The sequence below is a fragment of the Monodon monoceros genome, unplaced genomic scaffold (assembly GCF_005190385.1).
Source record: "Monodon monoceros isolate NGI ecotype Baffin Bay Population unplaced genomic scaffold, NGI_Narwhal_1 Super_Scaffold_19, whole genome shotgun sequence".
Lineage (NCBI taxonomy): Eukaryota > Metazoa > Chordata > Mammalia > Artiodactyla > Monodontidae > Monodon > Monodon monoceros.
The window spans coordinates 56,619,330-56,646,129 of NW_021703775.1; the positions used below are offsets into that span (position 1 = coordinate 56,619,330).

Genomic DNA, 26,800 nt, shown 5'->3' on the forward strand with positions numbered 1-26,800 from the left:
ATCTAATGGATATTTCAAGCATCACATCAGTTAGCCCCTATAGTCTGCCACATTTTACGTTGCTTCCCTATAATCATCATTCATTTCTTCAGCACCGCGAGGCCGTGAGTATCAGAGGCAAAGATGTGTCATGATATCTGCTAAAGATCTAACAGATCGATGGCAGTCTATATTCTTTCTGAAATAAACTCTGCCACCCTCTATGTGTGTGTATATATATATATCCTTTTTTTTTCTTTTTTGCGGTACACGGGCCTCTCACTGTTGTGGCCTCTCCCGTTGCGGAGCACAGACTCCGGACGCGCAGGCTCAGCGGCCATGGCTCACGGGCCCAGCCGCTCCGCGGCATGTGGGATCTTCCCGGACCGGGGTACGAACCCGTGTCCCCTGCACTGGCAGGCGGACTCTCAACCACTGCGCCACCAGGGAAGCCCTATATAGCCTTTTTATATATCCCAATCATATCCCTTCCACCTGTGACTGTAAATAATTCCAGATGCCTAATCAAGGGGGTTCCAAGCAGTTAACCTAGGAGACCCACATGGCCCTTCCCAGCCGATCGCACCCTCCCGGGACCTCCCTGCCCGGCTCGCCTTTGGCAACACCCGGCCCTCCGCCGCGTGAGCGCCGCCTCCGGGTTCGCTGCGCCGAGGCGCGCGTACCCGAGGCCACGTGACCTCGAGCCGCCATGGCGGCGGTGCCGGGCGGTCGCCGCTCCGGGCCTGCAGCGGGCGCCCGCTTCTTCTGCACCGCGGGCCGCGGCCTGGAGCCCTTCCTGATGCGGGAGGTGCGGTCGCGGCTGGCGGCCACGCAGGTGAGTCGGCCTGGTCGCGCGCCCGGGCGGGAAGCAGGGCGGCCCAGTCCCCGGCCCTGGCCGTGGTGCCTCCCCGCCGGGATCCGTCCCAGACCCGGGAAAGCGACGTGAGCCCCGCGCTCTCGGCCCGCGAACCCACGGAGGCGACGTCCCAGCCCTCGGAGTTCTGCTGGCAGGTCCTCTAATTACTGCCGGAAAAACTCGCCAGCCGTTTTTCCCTGCCCATCTGTTACCGCGTATCTGTCACGCGTGAAGTTTTGTTAAAAAGAGGGGTTGACGCAAGTTACTTCATGGATTCTTTAAAAGAAAAGTGATAGTGCCTATAATTAGAATTAGACCTATCAGAATCCTTTCTCCATCCTTTAAATGCAAATATAATCTTCTGGTTCAGCTGTTTTTGTCAGTTTCCCGACAATGATTATGTTTATCTCATAGGACTTTGGGGAGGATTAAATGATAAAGGGTGTGTAAAGTACACCTTAAACACGCAGTAAATAGTAGGTAGAAAAATTCTCTCGGAAGCCTCAGAGGAGGAAGTTAACAGTTGCTGGCATTTATACGCTGTTAATTTCAATGAAACGAAGGAGGTTTTAAACATCAGTTTAGGTTCTAGGACGTGCTGAGCCTGGTTCTTGAAAACAGGAAAAGGATGTAATAGAAAAATGCTCCAGTATCTTGATGGGATATATATGACAGCGTGAATGATGTGTTTTTGGAAAATGAAAGCTTAATGAAAGAAATAGACCACTCCACTCCCAGGACTCCTGCAGTGTTGAAGGTCCACAAAAGGAGTTTCCGTGATGAGGGGGTGGGGAGAGGAGGATCGAGGGGTCATGAAGAATGGTATCAATCTTTATTAGACTACCTGCCATTTGTGGTTTTGGTCACAGAATGTCATAGAGTATTGAATGTAGCTAATCTAAAAAAGCAACAATAGCAGCCGCTGACATGGATTAAGCATTTAATATGTGTCAGACAATTTTCACAACTGCCCTATGGTATGAGGTAGGCTCCACATTTAACAGAAACGGAAAATGAGGCACAGGTAAAGTCCAATGAAATATTCAAGTCGTGGAACCAGAAAACGGCAGAGCTGGGATTCAAACCCAAGCTGTCTGAAATCAAGCATGAGCATATTATCATGTTCAACCTAGGCAGGCTGGGACCTGGGTCCAGTTCGTTAAACACTGTGCAGCCATGACGTCTTGCTGCACTGAGGTTTTAAAATGTAAACGCAGAGTTCTTGGTATGAAAAACAGATGGCTTGACCCAGTCTGCATATGCTGCATTATTAGAAAAAAGATGGTCTCTGCTTGTTCTCAGTCTTTGCCATTTGCTTCTCCATGGTGTGGTTTCCTATGTTCCTCTATCCTCTGTGTTTCCTGTAAATCGGAGTCCTGTAAGTTATAGCTAGCACTTGGTCATATTCAGGTTTGATTTTTTTTTCTCCTGGTGGTGGGGCAAGCTTCTCTATAGGTTCCTGTGTATTTTTAAATATTTAATTTATAGCACATATATACTGTAGTATGTAGTGTGTAGAGTACTTTATAAAGAAATGTCTTGGGTAAAATTAAGCTTTACTTTGTAATAATGTTTAACGTGTTAAATACTGTTAGTTATTATAACAATAAAAGCAGGAACAGTAATTTTGGAGAGAGTAGAGGTGTCTCCAGTGCCAGCTGGCCAGGAGGCCCTGTCAGTTGGTTAGTCAGCCTTTATAAATCCACATAGCAAAGACAATTAACCCAGGTCCTTTTGTTTTTACTTTTTTAGTGGGGTCATGACGACAGAGGGCAGTGGGGTACAGCTAAGCAGACAGTTGAGTTGTTCCATAGTTTTTCATTTAATGTAGTAAAGTATATATTTTTAAGTCTCTCTTCTAAAATGATCCAGAAAAGCTCACACCCCACCTCAGTCCTTCACTTAGTACTTTAAAATTAATTCCGAAATTAAATGGCATCTGTAGAATTAGGATAACTTTGGTATCTCCCTATCTTACTGTACCTTACTTTTTTGCATAGGCTTAAGCTTTTCATCTTTGTGTCAGACTTGAATCCCTGAATTGTAAAAGAAAGGTAAAACTGCTAACTGCCTAGATAACGCTAGCCGATAACAGAGCTATTTTTTTCTTTAATAAAGGCTGTTATTTCATCTTCTGAAGTGTTAGACATAAAACCGGCTGGTTTTAGGCAGTTTTTAATGATTTAATTCCAAATGGAAAGAACAGATTGGATATATAAATAAATTTTCAAGGAACAAATACTGGGATGAAATATTCTAAAATGCCACAGTTCTCCCTAATTATTGTAATTGAATATGATCAGTTACAAACTAAAAAAAATGAGTAACGGTAGCTTCAGTGTTGGAAATCATAAACACCAAAATTCATCTCTCTACTACTTTGAGACACAATGTCTTTACGAAGGGTGAACTGTTAAAGTGCTTTCATATATATGACTGATTCTCACAGTGGCTGTTTTACAACTTCATAAACTACTTCTGATTACATGCTCATTTCTTGTAAAAGGAATGTAGGCCTAATGTTAATTTTTTAAATAAAGAGAATAATGTTGCTTTTGGTTTTGAGAATGTATTTAGTGCCTCAACACATATTATTCTTATGACTGGATACCCCAAATAAATTAAATGACCTTTTAGGTCCTCTTAATTAACTTTATTTTCAGTCAACGTTTTTTTGTTTTTTTGTTCTCCACACCCCCCTCAAAAACAGATATTTTTGGAGGAAGTTCGTTATATAAACTGTTTCCCTTGATACTCAAGTAAATGAGAAAAGATAAGATCTTTGTACAATTAAATAACAAATTTAATGTCTAGACTACTTAGGTTAAAATCACTGGTCTAGATGTTTGCATCAGTTTGTTTATAAGACTTGGATCTTAAAACCATACATTGTCAGTAAAATATTTATTTCAGTTCCCCCAGAATCTGGACAAAGTATTTCATGTCTGTTAACCTGTTTTGTGATGGCTTAACATCAGCTATATTTTTAGGTCAAGTAACATAAAATCTAAACTTCTAAAAATTTACTTTTTAAAACTATGTCTCCAAGTTCTAAGCACTTTTGGGGTATATATTTAGTTTTGACTTTAGAGAGAAAATGTCACCTTTGTAATGGGAAAGAAGTAAATTGTAGACACCAGAAGTTCTTGTTTTAGTTACTTCATTATCCCCTTAAATCCTGATTCCTAAACATTATTCTCATTCCCTGCTTCCTCCATCTCTCTTGGTCAGCTACATTGCTGGTACCTAAGCTATTTGGTTTTTTTTTTTAATTTATTTGTTTTTCCAGCTCTCTTGAGGTATAATTGACATACAACATTATGTAAGTTTAAGGTGATTTGATACATTTATATATTGCAAAATGATGACCACCATAGCATTAGCTAACACCTCCATCGCATCATATAAGCCATTACTTTTTTTGTGGTGAAAACATTTAAGATCTACTCTTTTAGCAACTTTCAGCTACATAATACAGTATTACTAGCTGTAATCACCATGCTATATGTCAGAGCCCCAGAACTTGTTACTCTTGTAACTGGAAATATTGGGGTTTTAATTGTTATCAACCTAGGGCTTCCCCAGTGGAGATTCTTCTTCATCAAGCTAGAGTGGTAACCTCAGAAATTACCATCTGCAAAGCTTAATTAGGTCAGATCAAACATAAAACATTTGGAGTTCAAATTCCCATTGAATGGGAGCTACCTACGCACATGGGATCCCCCAAATTCCATGGTTGCCTCAGTCCTAGGAAATGACATAAAACCATGTCAGTCAGCCCATGGCCACTGCTAAAAGGAGAATGCTAGGACTGTCCACATCCATCCTGAACCTGAGGGCGTTGGAATGACCCAAAAGGTTTAGGGTTCCATTGGCATTAAGCACCATTTGCTGTACCTCATTCGATTCTCTGTGAGTCAGTGCTCTCTTCATTTTCCTTTCTTCATGACTTTGACCACATAGCCATCCTGTCTCCAAAACCTCTTTCTGTTTGATGCATACTTCTTGCTTCTGTCCATTTTCCAGTTCCCACAGCCAAATGGTTCATTATTTCTTCCTCAGTAATCTACTTCTCCCTCCAGCATCACGTTCACCACTCAGTCCTTTATGCCTCTTCCACAGTAATTTTTTCTGCCAGCTAATTTAGTGCTGTCATAGTTTTCATCAAAAGCCTGTAATGCTTGACCATTAGCATCTGTGGTACTCGAAATTTCGTGACCATTATCAAGCCGGCCTGAGCTACACCATCCATCCACCTGACACCATCAGTCAGCATCACACAGCAAATGTTGCCATGCTGACTTACAGTTTACTTCAGCCAGGTTGTCACTCCCATCTGTGTGTTCTTGCCCTTTTTTCTTTTGTTAGAATCCCTCTTCCTAAGTCTTATAGGATTCTTCCCCGAGACTTTTACTAACGATGGCTTCCATCGTTGGTGCTACTTATTGTACCTACAACTTATCAGTGCGTTTATTATGTTAAGTTTTTAGTTTTCTTCTGGGTTTAATGCAGATTGTTGTCTTATAAATTTTACATTTTAATTTGTATGTCATTGTATGCCTATTACATTATTATTCATCTTTAAGATTTATACTGTATGCTTCCTTGTAGACCACGAGGTGGATGTTTAAGAAATACCTACTGATTATTTTAACCTTGGGCTAGACACCTCATTTGTCCTCTCCATTATACCTTTCCTTTGCCCACTCTTAACATTTGAGTGAGATTTGATAATTAATGAGTATTTTGTGTTCTATTTTTTTAGTAGTGTGTGCACACACACACTTTCCAAAAGGTAACATAGAAAGATTATGATCTTGGTCACTATGTGACTTCATACAAATTATTTAACCTCTCTAAGCCTCAATTTCCTAATCTATAAAATGGGGATGATAAAATCTACCTTAGAGGGCTGTTATAAGGATATGGGGGGAAAAATGTATTCAGAGGGCCTAGTACAGTGTCTGATAAATAGTAGATACTTCAGAAATGGTCATTTTTATTACTGTTAGTCTAGGTGCTATGTTTTAATTCATTAATATCTATTTTTTCTATCTCTAGGTTGAATATATTTCAGGAAAAGTTTTTTTCACCACCTGTTCTGACTTGAATATGCTGAAAAAATTAAAATCTGCAGAAAGGTTATTTTTGCTGATTAAAAAGCAGCTTCCATTTAATGTTTCTTCTGTAAGTAAAGGTACAGTGTATACCTATTGCTTTTACCCCCCATGATATATTGTACTCCAGAGTTTTCTGCTTGGTAATTAATATGTAGCCATTTCACATTTTTAAGATTCATTCAGACCCGTGGGATCGTTAGTTATTTTTCTGTATTTCCTGAACATTATCACCTAATTATGTCTCTTCTCTTTGCAATCTGCTGCCTGTCTTCTGAGATTTTAGTGTCCTAAGTCACATTTCTTCCTTAAGAATTACGATCAGACACCTTCTCTAGAACTGTGTGTGGTCAGTGCATTTATTTAGATTTAGGAGCATGTAATAACCCAAAATGCATTGATTTAATTAATTGGTCAAAACTGTCACCATCTAAATTTTAACTGATGAGTGATATAATTGGAAAAATACTACATAGTAAAATTTCCTGTTTGGGGAACTTTAAATGTTTTGAAAAAACTTATACCCATTTATAAAGCATTAGAGTTAAAGAGGGCTTAAGAGATTTCTTGTCCACTCCCTAATTTTATAAATATGCTGCTGAAATAATGTAAAGATCTTGATAAAAGCAACAAAATAGGATCAGATACATCTGGATAAAACATTGCCTTAAACCTCATTTTGATTGCTGCTTGTGCACAAGAGACCATGTCATCATATAGTCTATAATAAAATGTGTCAAGAAAGATACAAATGGCGAGAAATCAAGACAGGGCAGAAAAATGGTTTTAAAGCAAATCTAAGGTATAATATTGTGGGGTCAATAAAATTTCATCCCAATATTCCACACACTTTCATCTTTAGAGAACTACAGTAATTATTCTTGGGTCATTTTTATGTCCCTTGTTCATCAAGGAAAGGTTACATTTTATCGAGCATGGCTGGCAGTCCCTAAGTTATGAATGGGTTGTATATCTGAAGTGTTACTTTGTGGGAAATCATTTTACGATCTGTGCTAATATTGTATGGTCTAAAATAGTCCCAAGATTCAGTTGCTCTGTTTTTGAGCTCTGTGTTTTGCAATTTATTCTGTTTTTTTAAACTTAATTTTTGTAGGCAAGATCAGCATTATTTCAAAGACCAATACATGCTCTAGGTCTATAAGTATATTGAAGAGATGCATATGTTATCGTAGGACAAATGATCTTGCTAAAGAAAATGATAACTTTGTAGGAATTTTAAAACAGCTTTGGCGTTAAGTATGCAATATACGAATGAACTTTATTCTGTACAATATTCTTATGTTAAATTATATAAATTCCAGATGAAAGGGAAGTCACTATTCATGTAGCAATTTAATAAAATTTCTTATTTTAAAGAAATAAAGGTAATGGGATTTGGGGGGTGATGAATAGCTTCAATAAAGGGTAAACTGAGATTTTATTTATTTAGGAAAAATATTTAATGAAATGCAGAGACTTACAAATGATGATCCTGAAAGTTGGTTGAATGCCATTTCAATTTGGAAAAATCTTCTTGAACTTAATGCAAAAAAGGTAAAACTTTCTCAAAAAAATGCTAACCCACTAAAAAGAAAAGTGGGAGAAAATGACATCATTGCTAAGAAATTGAAAACAGCAGAAATGCAAGAGATACAAGAGAATAAGGAATGCCAAGTGGAAAAACAAATAGAAGAAGAAACACTGGAGCAAGGAAATTTTACCACTAAAAGAGACAAATCTCAAGAAGAACTTCAGAACGATGTAGCAGAAGCAGTTGATACTCATAACCAGAACGACTTAACTTTCAGAGTTTCCTGTCGCTGCAGTGGAGCCATTGCAAAGACCTTTACTGCACAGGTATACTTTCCCCCTCCAGAGTGGGTTACCATTTTCTAAGAGTTTATTACTCTTTAGATCTAAAAAGAGGTGAAAACCTTTCTCAGAATACATAAACCAGGCCCAGGCAGATAACTAGGCCTAATCTCATATAACTAAATCTCTTCTAAAAATGCATTTTCCTTCTTAACTGTACCTCAGATGCTTAAGAGGAATAGTATGCCATTCTATGTAAAGACTTCCTTTTACTTTCTCCCTAAAAGTTTCGTTAAACGAATAGATATCCTTTACTTTTGGAAATCCTAATATCATGGTCTGAAGCTGTTTGGCTCTCTCTGTAGTTCGCTTCTGTGTTTATTGAATTGTTGCTCTGCACCAGGTCCTGCATGTGGGATTGTCCCAGGACCCAGATGCAAATACACAGATGGACGGAAAAGGAGAACAAAGACCACGAACAGACCCTACAAAGTTCAGTAATATAAAGGGCATAAGCCTAGGTCCTTTGGCCAGTCTTAAAATCAGATAGACCCTTAAGTTTGAGCCTAATGCTATTGCTGGTAATTTTTAAACATATAGGATTGCCATAGCTAAAATAGTTCATCTTTCAGCTTGCATCTGTCTCCTAAAACCCAGAATGACCATATTTATCAGGCCATGATCTGGTTATTTCATGTATCTAAAATTACAAGAATAAAAAAAATAAAAAAATTTTAAAAAAATAAAATAAAATTACAAGAATAAAGATTACATACAAGTAGACGTTAATGCCATAGGATGTGTTGGGGGTGGAAGAAGTAAAATATACCCTTTTTGCCTTGAGTAGAAGATGCTTTCGTGTGATATTTTAATATTGTAGCCTTAAATTACCATCAGATAGTCTGATTGATTTTCCTGCAGACTCTGTTAGTTTTTGCTTACATTTAAACTTAAAATTTTCATTTTTAGTATATTCTTTTCTATAACCTGCTGCTTTTCCAGGAGGCAGGAAGAGTAATTGGAATTGCTCTCATGAAACAGTTTGGATGGAAAGCAGATTTGAGGAATCCAAATGTAGAGGTAATGAGTGTTCATTTTATTTTATATGCTTATAACCTAATTCTTTAAAGACGATGCCAACTATTCTTTTTTTAAATTGAAATATAGTTGACATAAAATATTATGTTTCAGGTGAACTACACAGTGATTCGACACTTGCATACATTACAAAATAATCACCATGATAAGTCTAGTAGCCACCTGTCCCCATGCAAAGTTATTACAATATTATTGCAATGTCAACAACTTTTATTCTGCTTTTCAATTTTGCTTTAGAGTTTTAAAAATCATGTCTACATGGATCCAGCAGTCTGTTTCCTCTTTAGCAATAGAATACTACAGATAATTTTGCTAGTAGTTTTCACTGTGAAAATGTCTCATCCAAATTAGGACTTTTGGAATGGAATTGTTTAGTCACAGTTAAACTGAACATTTAATATGAGGTTGCAGAGATGCTCTCTATAATCACTATAATAAATAACAAGTCTGTATAATAAGAAATTCTAGCTAATGGTAAAAAAAAATCGGAAAACAAAAAGGCCAATACAAAGTTAATTAGTGTGTTAATCGTGGCTTTGTTAGGGTTTGGGGATTATTTTTCTTTTTCTCTATTTTCAAAATCAATTTAAGGAGGTTACACAATTTTTGATTAGAACAAAGTAAACACTTACATGGGAAAACAAATTCTAGCTATAACAAATATTCTTCACTATTTTTTGAAAACCATCTCATAAATTTGACCAGTTTAGTCACTTTTATGATTCGTTAATTCATAAATTTATTGTTATATAGCTTTAAATGGAGTAATGGCTGGCCAAATCAGAAGATTTTGTGTTGTTTTTCAGTTTTGTTATTTGATATTTTTTGCTTTTAAAAAGTCGTGCCTCTTTTATATTCTTTATTGCTGTTATGCAAAATATTTTGACCTCAAGAATGTTTTGACATAAGGGTGTCTTCCTTCATCTGCCCCTTTCCACTTTGCTTATCTTCAGCTCTCCTGTTTCCTCCTCTCCATCTCTCCCTGCCTTTATCTCACTGTCTCAGAATTATAGTTTTCTCATAGTTTAGCTCATAACTAAATATATCTAATTTAATTCCTATCATCCATTTAATGCAATTAATAGCTATTGGTAGAAATAATCAACACAAAACAAAATTGACAACAATAGAATCACACATAGTAAAATCCGTGACCAAAATTGACAGAAGAATCAAATCTTAACAAATTTTGTTCTGTACAGTTAATAGAAAAACCTTCATAGTGGGGAAAGCTATACCTGATAACATTTGATATATAAAAAGATCAGTATATCATATCTTTAATATAACTTTTAAATAGAAAAGAATTAATCCCAATTAGTAGTTTTGCTAGAATGAATAATATAAAAAATTGGAAAGTTTAGCTTCAGTAATCAAGGAATTAAACTGACTAAACGGAGTTCACTCCAGATTATTCTTTTCTTAATAAAAGTTTATCAATATTGGAATAATTCTGATTAAACTATATTAAAATACCTTTGGGGTAAAAGTATCAGGAATCAAATGTTCTTGAGGTCAAACAGCAGAATTAGAGAATTCCATAAGCCTCATCAGGCTACAGAAGGAGGGTTCTTTAAAATCTGTGTGGGCTACTAATTATAACTTGAGACATTTAAATCCTCATCATGGCCTGTCATGACGACTACAGCTGACACTGCTATACAACTTAAAGGAAGGCGGTTAAGAGAGTAAATCCTAGGAGTCCTTATGACAAGGAAGAAGTTGTTCCTTTTTCCCCTTCTTTTCCTTTCATCTATATGAGAAGATGGATGTTAGTTGGACCTATTGTGGTAATCATTTCACAATATACATGAATGAAGCCTTCATGCTATAGGCCTTAAACATATAGAGTGATATATGTCAATTATTTTTCAATAAAACTGGGGAAAAAATAACAAGGTAATAGAAGGAAGAAGCTCCCCTATAAATAGTAGGGAGGGGAAAGGTCACCCTTGCCACAGTATATTTGGCTTAAAGAAAGTTTTCTGTTAACCATGGCATCAAGTCTTATTTGAGGCTAGAATTAGGGTAGATTTAGGTAGTTGTCTCTAACCTAAAATGATGAAAAATCTAATTTAGTTAAGGTAATTCAAAGAAGCGCTGGGAAGAAAGGTGACCTTGAGTTCTTCGTAATATGATTCGCAATATAACTTGTATACAATTTGACCTCAGAATTTTTCTATGAGACGTACTTAAAATTTACTTTGCCTCTGCTCAGTAAAAAATATTATGGAACATTTTTCTGGATATGACAAAGCCTTGGAATTTCTTATTAAAATATAGGTTATGTAGGTTCAAAATGGAAGTTTTCAAATTGTCAATCATTTGGTAATGCATTTCCTGTTCCATTTTAACTTCTGTATTTGTTCTTTCAGATCTTTATACATCTAAGTGATATTTACTGTGTGGTGGGAATTCCTGTGTTCAGGTAGATATTGTTTCTAAGTTTCAGGTTTGTTCCTTAGTAGATTTTGTAAAATTAAGAACTTTGTGCTTTTATTTATAGTATGAAAGAAACATTGATATATCAGAGGGGGCTAAAGGCAAAGCATTTGAGTTCTTTGCTTGAGCCAGTAAAGTATTTTCACGGAGCTTAGTAGATATCTGATCGGACTAGAGCTGTGAAAGATTTGATCACAATAACCCACTGATGACATGATTCATACTGAAAATTATATCTAATTATTTCTATTATTAAATGATTTTCACAGGCCCATATTTAAGCTAAAATTTTTGGTCTGTTGGCCTCTTGGATTTTTTTATTAAAGTAGAAAACACAACACAGTACTTAAAAGTCACCTTAAACATTCTTCAAATTTTATTGCAGTTCTTTTTTTGTGGGAGAGTAATTCCAGTTTTTAAAATCTTCCGGTTTTCTCCCTAGTTATGTTGGGTACTATATAATAATAAATGCAGTTGATTCCTTTTCTTATTCAGAAATACTTATTGAACGCTTATCATATGACAGGTCCTTTTTCTAGATGCTTTGGGAGGAAAGAGCTGGTTGGATGATGGAAGTAGGGATTTGCAGTTTGTTGGGAACATGTGAATATTGTTGGCATCTTCAAAACATTTTATTTGCAAAGCTCTGTTTACACAGTATAAGGTGATTTAGATACCCTTTCTCTAGGTGATTCTAGGCATGGAATGTTTTTAAAATCCTAAAAGTGCTATGGGAATACCTCACTTACCCTAAGCTCACATTTGTGCATGTGTAAGCCTGAATCGGGCTGTAAAAAGGAGTGCTGAAGGTCACTGTAATAGCTTTTATCAAATGGTGCACAATGCTGAGAACACTGTAGATGTTCAAGAATCGTTGAATGATTGAGTTCCACTGTGTGCTAGTTACAGGGTAGACCCCACTAGCCTCTAGATTACAAAAATCATGCACCAAATAATATTTCTTGTCACCTCAACACACACGAGGTCATCACATGCCTCAACGCCCTGTTGGTTTCCCTTGGCCCCCACCTACCCCAGTAGCCTACCAACTCTCCCAGATGAAACCTAACCCACTGTTTTATACCTACACCTGCAAGGGGTCCAGGCTGCCCTACTCCAGTGCCTTTTGAAGTCCCAGGCCCTAACCCCTGCAGAATATTTGTAAAACTTTTTTTTTTTTTTTTTAGCAATTTTGGTTTTTTTAAATTTTATAATAGTCGACAGGAAAGGTGGGAGAAACTGAAAGATGGCCACATTTCAACCTAGTGTAATTATTGATAGTCACCAAGACAAGGGTAAGGAAGACTAGTAAGACAGTAAAATATGAAATATATTTTTAGAAGGATTCATAAAGCAGCTAAATATTCTTTAACACTTTGGCCCCTAAAAGGGTGAGCTTAAGTGTCTAGAATATTGATTTGTAAGGAACATTTCATCCCCAGCAGGGCTGACTGATGCAGTATGAATGTATTTAGATTTTTGGCACCAAATAACTCATTTTTAATTTGTAATCATAGATAAAAATGCTAACTTTCATGCTCTTTTATTATTAACTTAACAAATATATGTAAGTTTTTATATGTGTTTTTAAAAGGTGTACAATTTTATTTAATGATTGCTAGACACCCTCAAGAAGTCATGCTTATGGCATCTCAAGTAATAACTGGTAATTTAACCTAAAAGTTGACAAATAAAACGTATATATCTGAAAATTAAGGCTCAGACCCTGAATGAGCAGTGGCCGAAAATAAGATTGCATTAGACACTCTGTAATTAGTCTGTTTCACTACCTCAGCGAAGGAAGGAAGCAATCACGAAGTGTCTTGATTAAAACAGTTCGCCATTGTGTGAGGCAAGGGAGGCATATGAAGAACTGAAAAGCAGATAGCGGTGGACAAGAGAAGTGATGGTGGAGGTCAGAAACTGTAACCTGGTGACCCTGACAAGAGAAGAAAGTCAGAAGTGATGGAACAGAGGACAGAGCAGCCATCGAGTTTGAGGGACACACAAAAATGTGTATCTTAGTAGCACATCACCTGGTACAGTAAGCATAGTGGATAAGAACCATGGACTTCAGTTCCCCCTTCTCCACAAAATAACTCTGCGAGTTGGGGCATATTATCACATTCCTCTGCTATAAAATCAGGAAAAGGATGGTATCTACTTCCTAGCTTTGTAGTTGGGATTAAATGAGATAACACGTATGAAAATGAGATAACTGCTTTTATGATACAGTAAGTGGTGAATAAATTTCAACTATTCTATTTTTAAACAGATCAGCAACTAGGGAGGGAAAGGGAGAAGCATTTACCAGAGTAAGATTAATTCATTCAATTAATTTCAAGTGAAATTATCTAATGAGAACTTACTCTGTGCTAAGCATTGTGCTACATATCCAGTGTTCAAAGATGAGTAAGATGGTTATGAAACACAAGGAATTCACTCTAGTGGGAGAACAGATACGTGGTCAGTGCTTGACTGGAATTAGAAAAGAGGACCTAACTGATGGAGGACAGGTGAGCAAAAGAACACAGAAGAGTATCACTCAGTGTATCACTTAAATGGAGAATAATAAGCAAGGATATCTCAAGTGGACAAGAGAAGGAAAGGATCTTACAAGCAAGGAACTGCACGTGTAGAGGCATGGAGGTGTGAGGAGGCTTGAGGTGCATGGCGGAGAGCAAGTAGTTTCGGTATAGATGGGACCGGGAGTGCATAGGGAGAGTGGTGGAAAAGGAGATTGAGGATTAGGAACGAGTCATGAAGTGTCTTATAAGCCGGGTTAAATAACTTGAATTTTATTCGAAAGGCAGTAAGAATTTGAAGCAGAAGAGTGTTGCAATTAGGTTTGTGATTTTTAAAAAATTACCAAGGAAATTGTATTTTAAAGTGGAAGGGAAATAAAAAAGGGGGGTTAAACTCATACCGGTTCAGGCGATGAATGATGAAGAAATGAACTAAGGCAATGCTGGGGGTAATAAAAAGGAGGCCGTGCATTCAAGAAAATGTTAGGGAGTCTAGAGTAACTTCCAGATATCTGATATTGGCAACGAAGAGACACTGGTGTCAGTCACTGAGATATAAAATATGGGGAAAGGAAGTAGGTATGTGTCCAGTGAAACACGTCCAGGTAGATATTTAAAGTTGCAGCTCTGGAGTTCAGGTGACAAGTCTCAGCTGGAGGTGTAGATGAGATTACCCAGTACATAGATGGTAAGTGGCCTAAGGAAATGAAGACGTATATCAAGATAATAAATACAGGGAAAGGAGAGTGTACTTAGTTTATATCTTTAAATTTTGCAGTACTTAAAGAACCTCCAGGTAAAAGATGTCCAAATACACGTTTGAAGATAAAGATCTGGGATTCAAGGGACAAATCTAGGCTAGAGAGATGTAGGTGAGAATGTCTTCAACTTGCTGATAGACGGTGTGTAAGAGAAAAAAGAAGAAATGTATGTAAGATCAAAAACACCTTTATTTATTTTTTTACCATCTTTATTGGTGTATAATTGCTTTACAATGGTGTGTTAGTTTCTGCTTTATAACAAAGTGAATCAGCTATACATATACATATATCCGCATATCTCCTCCCTCTTGCGTCTCCCTCCCACCTTCCCTATCCCACCCTCTAGGTGATCACAAAGCACCAAGGTGATCTCCCTGTACTATGTGGCTGCTTCCCACTAGCTATCTGTTTTACATTTGGGAGTGTATATATGTCCATGCCACTCTCACACTTCGTCCCAGCTTACCCTTCCCCCTCCCCGTGTCCTCAAGTCCATTCTCTACATCTGCATCTTTATTCCTGTCCTGTCCCTAGGTTCTTCAGAACCTTTTTTTTTTTTTTTTAAGATTCCATATATATGTGTTAGCATATGGTATTTGTTTTTCTGTTTCTGACTTACTTCACTCTGTATGACAGACTCTAGGTCCATCCACCTCACTACAAATAACTCAATTTCATTTCTTTTTATGGCTGAGTAATATTCCAATGTATATATGTGCCACATCTTCTTTATCCATTCATCTATCGATGGACACTTAGGTTGCTTTTGTGTCCTGGCTATTGTAAATAGTGCTGCAGTGAACATTGTGGTACATGACTGTGTTTGAATTACGGTTTGCTCAGGGTATATGCCCAGTAGTGGGATTGCTGGGTCATATGGTAGTTTTAGTTTAGTTTTGTTTTGTTTTGTTTTTTTTGGTACGCGGACCTCTCACTGCTGTGGCCTCTCCCATTGCGGAGCACAGGCTCCGGACGCGCAGGCTCAGTGGCCATGGCTCACGGGCCCAGCCGCTCCACGGCATGCGGGATCTTCCCGGACCAGGGCACGAACCCGTGTCCCCTGCATTGGCAGGCGGACTCTCAACCACTGTGCCACCAGGGAAGCCCCTCTTTTTAGTTTTTTAAGGAACCTCCACACTGTTCTCCATAGTGGCTGTATCAATTTACATTCCCACCAACAGTGCAAGAGGGTTCCCTTTTCTCCACACCCTCTCCAGCATTTATTGTTTGTAGATTTTTTGATGATGGCCATTCTGACCAGTGCGAGGTGATACCTCATTGTAGTTTGGATTTGCATTTTTCTAATGATTAGTGATGTTGAGCACCCTTTCATGTGTTTGTTAGCAATCTGTATGTCTTCTTTGGAAAAATGTGTATTTAGGTCTTCTGCCCATTTTTCGATTGGGTTGTTTGTTTTTTTGATATTGAGTTGCATGAGCTGCTTGTAAAATTTGGAGACTAATCCTTTGTCAGTTGCTTCGTTTGCAAATATTTTCTCCCATTCTGAGGGTTATCTTTTCATCTTGTTTTTGGCTTCCTTTGCTATGCAAAAGCTTTGAAGTTTCATTAGGTTCCATTTGTTTATTTTTGTTTTTATTTCCATTTCTCTAGGAGGTGGGTCAAAAAGGATCTTGCTGTGATTTATGTCATAGAGTGTTCTGCCTATGTTTTCCTCTAAGAGTTTGATAGTGTCTGGCCTTACATTTAGGTCTTTAATTCATTTTGAGTTTTTATTTTTGTGTAAGGTGTTAGGGAGTGTTCTAATTTCATTCTTTTACATGTAACTGTCCAGTTTTCCCAGCACCACTTATTGAAGAGACTGTCTCTTCTCCATTGTATATTCTTGCCTCCTTTATCAAAGATAAGGTGACCATACGTGCATGGGTTTATCTCTGGGCTTTCTATCCTGTTCCATTGATCTATATTTCTGTTTTTGTGCCAGTACCATACTGTCTTGATTACTGTAGCTTTGTAGTATAGTCGGAAGTCCAGAAGCCTGATTCCTCCAGCTCTGTTTTTCTTTCTCAAGATTGCTCTGGCTATTCGGGATCTCTTGTGTTTCCATACAAATCATGAAATTTTTTGTTCTAGTTCTGTGAAAAATGCCATTGGTGGTTTGATAGGGATTGCGTTGAATCTGTAGATTGCTTTGGGTAGTGTACTCATTTTCACAATGTTGATTCTTCCAATCCAGGAACATGGTATATCTCTCCATCTGTTTGTATCCTCTTTAATTTCTTTCATCAGTGTCTTATAGTTTTCTGCATACAGGTCTTTTGTCTCCTTATGTAGGTTTATTCCTAGGTATTTTATTCTTTTTGTTGCAGTGGTAAATGGGAGTATTTCCTTAATTTCTCTTTCAGATTTTTCATCATTAGTGTATAGGAATGCCAGAGATTTCTGTGCATTAATTTTGTATCCTGCTACTTTACCAAATTCATTGATTGGCTCTAGTAGTTTTCTGGTGGCATCTTTAGGATTCTGTATGTATAGTTTCATATCATCTGCAAACAGTGACAGTTTTACTTCTTCTTTTCCCATTTGGATTCCTTTTATTTCTTTTTCTTCTCTCATTGCTGTGGCTAAAACTTCCAAAACTATGTTGAATAATAGTGGTGAGAGTGGACAACCCTGTCTTGTTCCTGATCTTAGAGGAAATGGTTTCAGTTTTTCACCACTGAGAACAATGTTGGCCATGGGTTTGTCATATACGGCCTTTATTATGTTGAGGTAAGTTCCCTCTATGCCTGCTTTCTGGAGGAAAAAACACCTTTTTTTTTGTACTAAGGTAAAAGCCAGCTAAACTCTGATTAAACACATCAGCGGATTTTACGAAAGTAGGGAATTATTTTTATTTTCAAGGAGTTTATTTCTGAACACTTCTTTCTCCCGAATAATTTTATTTTTACTGACATAATGAGGCCGTTTTGTTGAAATAATAGCAGATTAGTTTTGCCCAAGGTTAAGCAAAATAAGAATGTGTTCACTTTTGTCACATATTAATAGAATTGGCTTCCATAAAATAAAACCTCTATTAGTAAAAATATGCACATAATGGCTAAAAATTTAAAGGTTCTACATAAATCTCTGATGCTTAGAAAAGCACTTTGTAATATATATGGACAAAGACAGTTTTCCATACTAATTCTCGCTCTCTCTCTGTGTTTGTTTCTAGAGTGAAAATCATCTCTTCATTTTGGTTTTAACTAATGTGTTTTGTAGCAAGATAATTGCTGCAGTTAACCTGCAGAAGCAAGATTCATTGATCAAAATATTTTATAGTGTTTCTACCTGCAAAGTTTATATCCCAGATTCCAAATCTGTGGATATAGTACTATTTACAATGTGAATTTTTATTTCCTGAAAAACCTTTCAAGAGAAAAAAAAAAAAAAACTTTCGTAGGTTTACCGTTCAGGGCTTCCTCATAATAGTAAATATGCAATTATACTGTTTTATTTGATAAGGTATTTATAATTACCTCATTTCATTCTAAGATCTTAAGAGGCTTGCAGTAAATACACACAAAACAGGATAACTTAAAGTCAAAGAAAGAGCAGAAATAAAATGATGAAAGGAAATAGGGTTTGGAAAACACTGTGGCTTTGTGTAATGTTAGTAGAAGAGCCCCTTAGTGGCTTTGGAACAAGTCTATCCCCAAAACAACCAGGCACTGATTCTTGAAATCATACCCGTAATGTCTTACCAACAAATTGTATACATGAAATAGAAAAGTGCATTGATATTTCCAAGGAAATGCTTGTTCGTTGCATTAGAAACATAAAAATAATTTTCTGAAAATTTGTATCAAATCTAGAAACACCGATAGTAGCAATGATTAGGTAGAGGATAAAGTATAAAGTGATACATAATGGAGACCAGTGAACTCATTGGGGAGATGTCTGCTTCAGCCCTTCGTTCGATAAATTATCTTAGGCAATGCAATGTCATGCTTCATTCCATCTTTTGAGAAAGATGCAAATGAGCAAGAAGCAAACTTACAAAAGGGACTTTTCAGAAAACATATTTCAAGGGTTAGCATCCATTCAGCCCTGCTTCCTATACTACATCTATATCACAGTGCAGTCTGTTCCTCTTGATGACTCCAGATCAGCAAGGCAAGGTCTAGTCCGTGTGGGAAGTCAGGGAAGTATATAAACACTTTAGGAAGATTTCCCTCATGTGATTAAATCTTTATAAGTTAAACACACAATGGTTTAAATTTCACTTATCTAAAAAATTTACCTTTCTGAAATACCACACTGGCTGGTTAGACAAGGTGCCAATTAGAGAAGGTAATTTTGTAATAAGGTTAAATATTCTCTAACAGGAAATACTTTAGTGCATGTTGTATGAACTTGTTAAAATGAGGTACAGATATGAATGGGTTAATTTTTTTGTTTACATCATATTCTTTAACATACAGTAATATTGGGTGTTCTTTTCTTTTAGGGTTCCTTTAGCGAGCAGAGCTTACATCAAGACAGCAGGACTGAGATCTACCATAGCGTGGGCAATGGCCTCTCTCGCAGAAATTAAGGTAAGGAAACTGTTCTCATTCTTATTAATGTAATAGCAAAGTCCTTTAACCAAGATCTTGATCAGTTTTTGTAAATATTCCATGGACATAAGAAAATAATTTTATTTTCTAGTCAAGAGATGGCCTTTATATCTTGACTTACTGTTTTACTATCTGCTCAGTTCTGAAAGAGGTATTTTGAAATTTATTAGTTTATTACATTTTTTTAAGATTTTGCATTTTTATTAGTTGTTACCTCATTCAGCTGCTGTGTAGTTTGGTTTATACTCTTTTATGAATGTTACTGCTTCATTGTGAAGTGTGCCTCTTTCTTGTTATTAAAGTTTTCATTATCTTGATTTGGAAGTTTAAATTTAAATTTCACCATGTCTTATTAATATTTTCACTGTTTTCTTTCTCTTTGCATTTTCCTTTGTAGTAGTTCTTTGACACTGCTTTATTTTCAACTTTGTTTTCAGTGTGTTTTTTTAATAAACACAGAACTCTGTTTTTATCCCACTCTGATAGGCTCTGTCTTTCAATGAGAGTATTCAGTATTATGATAGATACACCTGATTGCATTCCTCCTGTTTTATTCTGTTTGTAACTTCTTACAGTTTATTCTTTATTTTTGCTAGTTTAAGCAAGTTAATCATTTAACTGTTCTCCCTGAGGTTGGATTTTACTTTATGTTCTATTCCATTAGTGGCTCCCTCTCCCAGCTCTCTTAATTAAACACATGGGACTCGATTCTAACTTTACAACAAGACATCAACTCTTTTCTTTGCCAAGACACTGTTTTTACCACCAAGACACTCTAATCTTCCCTCCTCTGTCCCCTCTTCCCTATCATAAGATGAGACCTCCAGGGTACTTCTTTCTCTTCTGCCCCATAGAATTACTCCTCCCTACAATGAGACCTTTGAAACATTTTCCCCTCTTCCACTCCCAACTCCCAACTACTAGATTGAACTAAATTATTTATTATGTATCAGAATTTCCCTTAAAGCATGACCCTCTGTTTCAAAAGTTCTTATTCTTCACTTATATTACACAGCCTATCCTTAATCATTAAGATGTAATGTGTGTAACATGCACGTTTCTGTATAAACACACAAAGATATATTGTGAGGTGCATTGCTCCTCGCCTTTGTTCTTCACTTTGAGGCCTCGGCTCAGGTTTATTTGTTGCTTGGTTAGTCTTTCCTAAGCTACTTTCCTCAAATGTGGTATTGAGGAATATACTGTCTGGATTCCTATATATCCTCAAACTTCTTCCTGTCAACCTGGGTATCGCCACTTTGGCTAGGTATAAGATTCTTGAGTTGCAGTCCTTTTCTCTCAGAGGTCTGTAGATGCTATTCCATTGTCTTTTCACTTCTGGTGTTCTAGGTGAGCAGTTCACGCCAGTGTGATTTTTCTTTTCCATTATGCCTGTCTTGTCCTTTCTGCTTGCAAGCTTATGAGAGTTTTCTCTTTAATCCTCTAAAGTTCAGGAATATCACCTGGATGTAAATACTTATGTAAGAGTCTTTTCTATTCAGCCCAGAACTCGGTGAGTCTGACTGTCTGAGTTCTAATTCTGGCTCTACCACTTACTGGCTGGGAAACTTTAGGTAAGATAACTTAACATCTCTGTGCCTAGGTTTCTCATTTGCAAGATGAAAATAATAATCTCACAGGGTCATGTGAGGACTAAGTGAATTAGCATTTATCAAGTGATTAGAACAATGCCTAGCATATAGAAAGTATGTAAGTGTTGACTTCTGCTATAGTAATGTCGGGGAGGTGAAGACTTCCCTCCTACCCCTCTTGAGTTCTTTTGGCTGGTCTAATAATTAAATTGACACAAGACAGATTAACAGGAGGAAAAAAATATTTAATTCATATGCATGGAAGTCTAATAGACATGGGATCCCTGAAGTGACCAAAGCAGGCTGTTTATGTATTATTTTTAGACAAAGAAACAATTATTTGTGAAGATTTAATGAAACAAAGGGGCTTGTGCTTGTAGTAGCAGATGAATGAAGAACTAACAAAGTCTGTTTATACAGCTTTCTTAGCCTTCAGTTCCCTAACTCTGGTGATAAGGATGCTTTCTATCTCCTCCCAGTAGTGGGAGGATACCTTCACAAGGGAAATTTAGTTCCTGCTTTCAGGGGGAAAGGAGGTGTCTTTTTCTTTCTTTCCTTCTTTGTGAATATCACTTCTTTTTACTGGCTGTTTCTCAAGTAACTTTAATTCAAGATAATCAATATGCCATTGAAGCATATTTTGGGGTGGCCTGCCCTGGACCCCAACAGTAATAATAATCATAGTTATAATAATTATTATTTGGAATTTATAATTATAAAAAAACATTGTTTTCCTCCACCTCAGGCACTCTTTCGTGCATTATTTACTTAATTATTATTTCCTCAATTATTTTGCTTTAGTGTCTTTAACCTTAAACTACTTCCTTTTTTCTGCTTTCGGAATTCCTGTGATAAACATGTTAAGCTTCCTTTCTCACATGCTCTCCATCTCTTTATATTTTGGCTCTGCGTTTTGAGTTATTCTTGGATATTATCTTAGAAACTATAACAAGAGTCACAAAGATGTGCTCTACTTTATTTATTGAAATGTTTAGCTTTAAAATCACGGTCTTTTTTAGCTTTGGAAAATTGTGTGTGTGTGTGTGCTGTATTTGCTATCTCTAGAAGCTCTTACTTTTTTTCACATGTTTATCTGTTCCCTCCAAAAGTTTCATTTCACTAGATGTGTGTTCTGTTTGCTCTATGTTCTCGCTAGGTTTTGAGGGACCTCCTCCCCTTAGATGTGTCATTATTTTTCTTTGTTGGCTCACTGGGCTCAAGTGTGGTTAGTAAAGTATTTTAAATGCCTGGAATCCTGTAAGTGGTAAAAGGCAAGTGGATCTCTGGCACCCCTGGGTCTGGTAGTGTAAGGAGACTGTCAGCCATGCTCAGGCACTCAGTGAAAACTCTCCTATGCACTAGTCTCCCTGCAGGTCCACAGATCTCTGAAGACCAGGTTTTTCCCTGATTCCAGCGGTTTCCCCTCTGGGTTCCAGTGCTGGTCTCTAATCACCCACCCAGCCCATGGCAAGGAGACCTCATACTGGTTCCTTCTCCTGGGACCTCAGCAGAGCCCAGGGCGTCTCTTAGCGCCGGTTGCCTGTAGTTCTGAGCATCGCTTGCCTCAGAAGTAAGTGGCTCAGAGTTGAGAGAGCAAGGAGAGAGCTATTTCCATATTACCACGTTCCCGGAATCCATGATTTTCTTTTTCATTTGATTTAAATCTTTAGCCTAAATTTCTTTTAGTAAGGAGAGAGGGGTATGGTGACAGTTTATTTTTTCCCAAACTTCCAGTGATGTCACCACAGTTTATATTTACATATAAATTTATATAACCACCTACAAATTTGAAATGTTACCTTTATCTGATATAAACATACAATTTTCAGAAATATAGAAAGTAAATGATCGAAAATATCCACAGATAATACTCTATGAAATTTTTCCCCTTTGTCAGTTTGTCCTGCTAGGACCGAAAGTAAAAATTGTTTCTCTAATGTGACCATCAGCAAAGAAGGTCTGTTAAAGTAGGTGAGAAATAGCACAGCAGGTTTCTTTTGGGGGGAATGCAGTGATGACCCACCGTGTAAGTGATCCCAGTATCCAGCATTGATCCAGGCCCCTCTTTGGAGCTTGGTACCCAGAGCAGTGCACAAGCAGCTCAACCTCAGGTAGGCCAGTGCCACGAAAAATGAAACTTAAGTCTGGGGTCGTTAGATCTTTTTCATGTTTACTATAAACTGTTCTTCCTATATATCATAACAAGTAAGGAAAACCAAGTTCTATAAATCTCAGTTATTCTTTTAAGCATATGGAAATACTTCTCTGCTTCTGCCTGTGTACCCAAATGTCATGGGTAGAAAAGGTCCTACAGTAAAATAGACACTGAAAGATACTTAAGGTCAAATTACCTCATTGAACAGGGACCATGGGGGAGAAAGAACACAGTGTTTGGCACATTTTAAGGTCTTAATAAAAATTAGTTCTCATACCACTATTAATCTTAAAGTTGCCATTTAAATCATTATCCTTTTTGTTACTCTCTGCCCCTTCATGGGGGACCCACGTGATACTCTCCGGAATTTCGTGCCAGGGGAAAGTCTCTCTCTCTCGAAGGACATTTTGTTTCTTTCCATCAGGTCCCCCCTGATGTCCTGGCTGTCCTCTGAGCGTTCTGCCTCCTCTGTAGACAGACCAAGGGACCGCTGGGCCTGGAGGTGGGATAGGCGTCCTGCTTGGCCTCGTCGCCCCTTCTGCCCCCAGATCTCTCACTGCCTTAGAAGCGCATGCCATCGGATTATCCCGGTGTCTACAGATCTCTTCCTATCTTTTCTGTAATGGTTTAGACCGTTTCTCCTGTCGTAATTCTTTACGACCTCAGTGTCCACTGTGTAGTCTGCTTCCTTAGTGTCTTGGCTTCCCTACCTCTAACGATCTGCCTTAGTCACATCCTAGACTTTGTCATACCCAGAAGGGTATACCTTCCAAAATCTCAGATTCAAGGATCCTGCTGTTAACCTTCTCTTTCGCATTCACTTCCTCTTGGGCCCTAAAGCAGTTCTTTAACCCCGTGGGACCTCTAGTAGGCAACCCTACTCACCACCTGTCCTCAGCCCCCTTTCGCAGCTTGGATTTTATGTTCTATCATTACAGCCATTTCTTGCCCATACTTTGAATTCTCTTACTTCTTAATTGACTTAAATATTGGAATCAGAAGAGAACTTCAACATGTTCTTCCCACCAAGTTTACCGACATATTGGAATCTACGCCCTCATACTTTGCCTGGTCTTCATTATAATAAACGAACTGTCCTTGTTTCACTCCATTACTTGTGTACTGGATTCCATTCCCTCTTGCCTACTTGAGGACTTTTTTCTCTGCTAGGTCATTCCCATCAGCATGTACACATCTTGCAACTTAAAAAATAATTAACCCTCTCCTGAACCCACATGCTCCATCAGCTACCACCCCCTTCTCTGCTTCCCTTTACAGAAAAACTTAAACTAGTTGGCCACATCTGGTGTCTACTTCTTCTCTTCCCACCCTTCCTTGTGCACACTTCCCTCAGGCTCTCATCGCCAGCACTCCACTGAAACAGCTCATCTTGCTTAATCTACTAGCATGTGGACACTGTCATCACTCCTTCTTGAAATGGGTGTTTCCACTTGGCTTCAGGACCACTCTAGGTTCTACGTCAGGATGTGCTGCTGTCAGTGTGCACTGCTGAATACTCATCTACCAAATGTCTGTACTTAGGAGATCACCGGCATCCAGCCCGTAGACTGTTCTTTTCTAACTTCTCTTGCTTCCCAGATGGCTTATCCAGTTCTGATGCTTTAAATACCATTTACAAACTTAACAACCACGGTTCCTAAATTTATATCTGTGGCCTGAACCTCTCCTCTGAACTCCAGATGCTTAAGTCCACTTGACACCCATGCTTGGTCTAAGAGGTATCTCAAAATGAACATGTCCAGAAGTATACTCTTGTCTCCTTTGTAGCTTTTCCTCCCCAACACTTCCCAGCTCAGTAACAGGCAGCTCGTCTTCCTGATGCTCAGGTCAAAAACTTCAGTCACTTCAGACCGTTGTCATTCTTTAACATGCCACATGCAATCCATCCTGTTGGTTCTACCTTTAAAATATACCCAGAATCCAACTACTTCTCCCCACTTCCACCAGCGTCACTCTTTGTTCAAGCCACCGTTATCTCTGCCTGGATTCCCTAACTAGCCTCCCTGTAACACTCTTGCCCTTCTGTGATCCGTTCTCAACAGAGCAGCCAGAATGATCCCTTTGAAATGTAACATCATGTTACTCCTGCTTAGTTTCCCTCCAACAGCTTCCCACCTTTCAGCATAGAACCAGACCCCTTGTAACACCTACGAGATCTGACGTGATGTGACCCCACCCCAGCCCCACTGCCCAGATGGGAGAGTTCTTAGTTTTTTCTCCGCATTTCCTGTTCTCCTCTCAAGTACAGATAGGATGACACTTTCCTGGCCCCTTCAAATTGTGTGTGTCATGTGACTGACATGCTTTCCCCAATTAAATGTTGGTGGAAATGATGTATGTCACTTCCAGATGGCACCTTTAAAAGCCAGTGCCTGATTTGTCTTGCTTTCTTTCCCTCTGCCACAGCGGTGGCCATGCTCCAGGTGGCGACCACTTCACTGTTTGACTTGCTGAGAGAGGAGCAGAAGCCCCAGGTGTCATTCTGTGGGCTTGGAGCCTGAGCTACATGGTGTTTTCAACCTGTAGGACTTGGTGGCTGTGACTGCACACGGTGTAATGCAGCCCATCTTGATGGAGTAGTCTGGCCACCTCTCTGACATAATCACTACCTTTCCCCTTTCACTCACTGTGCTTTGGCCACACTGGTCTCCTTCCTAATCTTTAAATGTGTCAAGCATACCTGCACTAGGGCTTTAACTACCTGAAATTCCTAATAAAGTATAGAAAGGAGTCTTTACTCTGAAATATTGATTCCTCAAGTGTTAGGTTTCTTTTATAATACCTATTATAATAGATTTAATGATAGCAAATCAACATTTCTGTCTATAGGCTGGTGCAGTTGTTTTAGATCCAATGTGTGGACTTGGAACAATACTTGTGGAAGCTGCTAAAGAATGGCCAGTAAGTTCTAAAGTTTGGTAAACCAGGCAATGTTTTATGTTAATCAGTGTGTGTGTGTATTCACTTACCAGTTATTTACAGGTAGACTGTCTATTTAGGGATTATTTTTTAATTATACAAGTTGCTATATAACTAATAAAAATAGACTATGAAGGGTTAATTAAATTGCTGTGTTATTTCTTTAAATACTGTGATAAATTTAGGAAAATATGATAGAAATACAGTAATTAGTCATGACCTAGATTATATAAATCCCTAAATTCCTTAGACATTTGTAATTGTAAAATATTATTAACAGTTTTTAAAATTTTAACAAAAACTTCTGTTTTTTGCCCATGAATGTCATTTTAAAGAAATATTCTAAATTTGTTTTAACCTGAATTAACAAATCTATTAATTTCACTTTCATCATTGAAAATGCAAGTAGATTTTCTTAACTACATAAAATATGGGTTTATTTATACTTATAGTATGAATTTCTTCCCTCACAGGATGTGTATTACGTGGGTGCTGATGTCAGTGACTCACAGTTACTAGGTGCGTGTGACAATCTGAAAGCTGCAGGCCTTAAGGATAAAATTGAGTTACTTAAAGTCTCTGTGATAGGTAAGATATTAAAAATGCAAACATTTGGGGTAAATGAACATTTGCAAATACATTTAGAATCATAATATAAAACAAGACTCACTTTTCATATATAAAGGTTGAATTGTTTGTACCCTGTAATATATCTGTGGTGCCAATACTCAGTTTACTTCCAATATGATAATTGTAACTTTTTAATTCTTCAAATGATTCATGATCAGGAACGGTATTTATGTAGTTTCCCTAAGCATGTAAGTAAAAGCATGCCTTCTTAGGATGTGTTTGTTGCATGTGAACCATTTCTCACAACATCATAACCAGGGATCACTTAGTATAGGCATAAAATAAACATAATAATAATAATAGCTCTGTGGATTCTTTCAGATAAAGTATATGA

General features: G+C 37.7%; 1 protein-coding gene across 7 annotated transcripts in view; it reads left to right on the forward strand.

Moving 5' to 3' along the window:
- Positions 1–663: 663 nt before the first annotated feature.
- THUMPD2 (THUMP domain containing 2) overlaps positions 664–26,800 on the forward strand; it is a 45,786-nt gene continuing 19,649 nt past the window's right edge. For 5 of the 7 annotated variants that reach the window (XR_003794890.1, XR_003794888.1, XR_003794889.1 and 2 more), the window contains exons 1-8: positions 664–814; positions 5,897–6,032; positions 7,403–7,809; positions 8,767–8,844; positions 11,238–11,290; positions 19,041–19,128; positions 25,747–25,818; positions 26,310–26,424. Coding sequence is in view for 4 of the 7 variants with exons in the window: in XM_029231834.1 (XP_029087667.1) it covers positions 689–814; positions 5,897–6,032; positions 7,403–7,809; positions 8,767–8,844; positions 11,238–11,290; positions 19,041–19,128; positions 25,747–25,818; positions 26,310–26,424 (1,075 nt within the window). In the remaining 3 variants the exon portion in view is untranslated. The remainder of the gene's footprint in view (positions 815–5,896; positions 6,033–7,402; positions 7,810–8,766; positions 8,845–11,237; positions 11,291–19,040; positions 19,129–25,746; positions 25,819–26,309; positions 26,425–26,800) is intronic. The other 2 variants (XM_029231835.1, XM_029231838.1) reach the window with 2 other exon arrangements.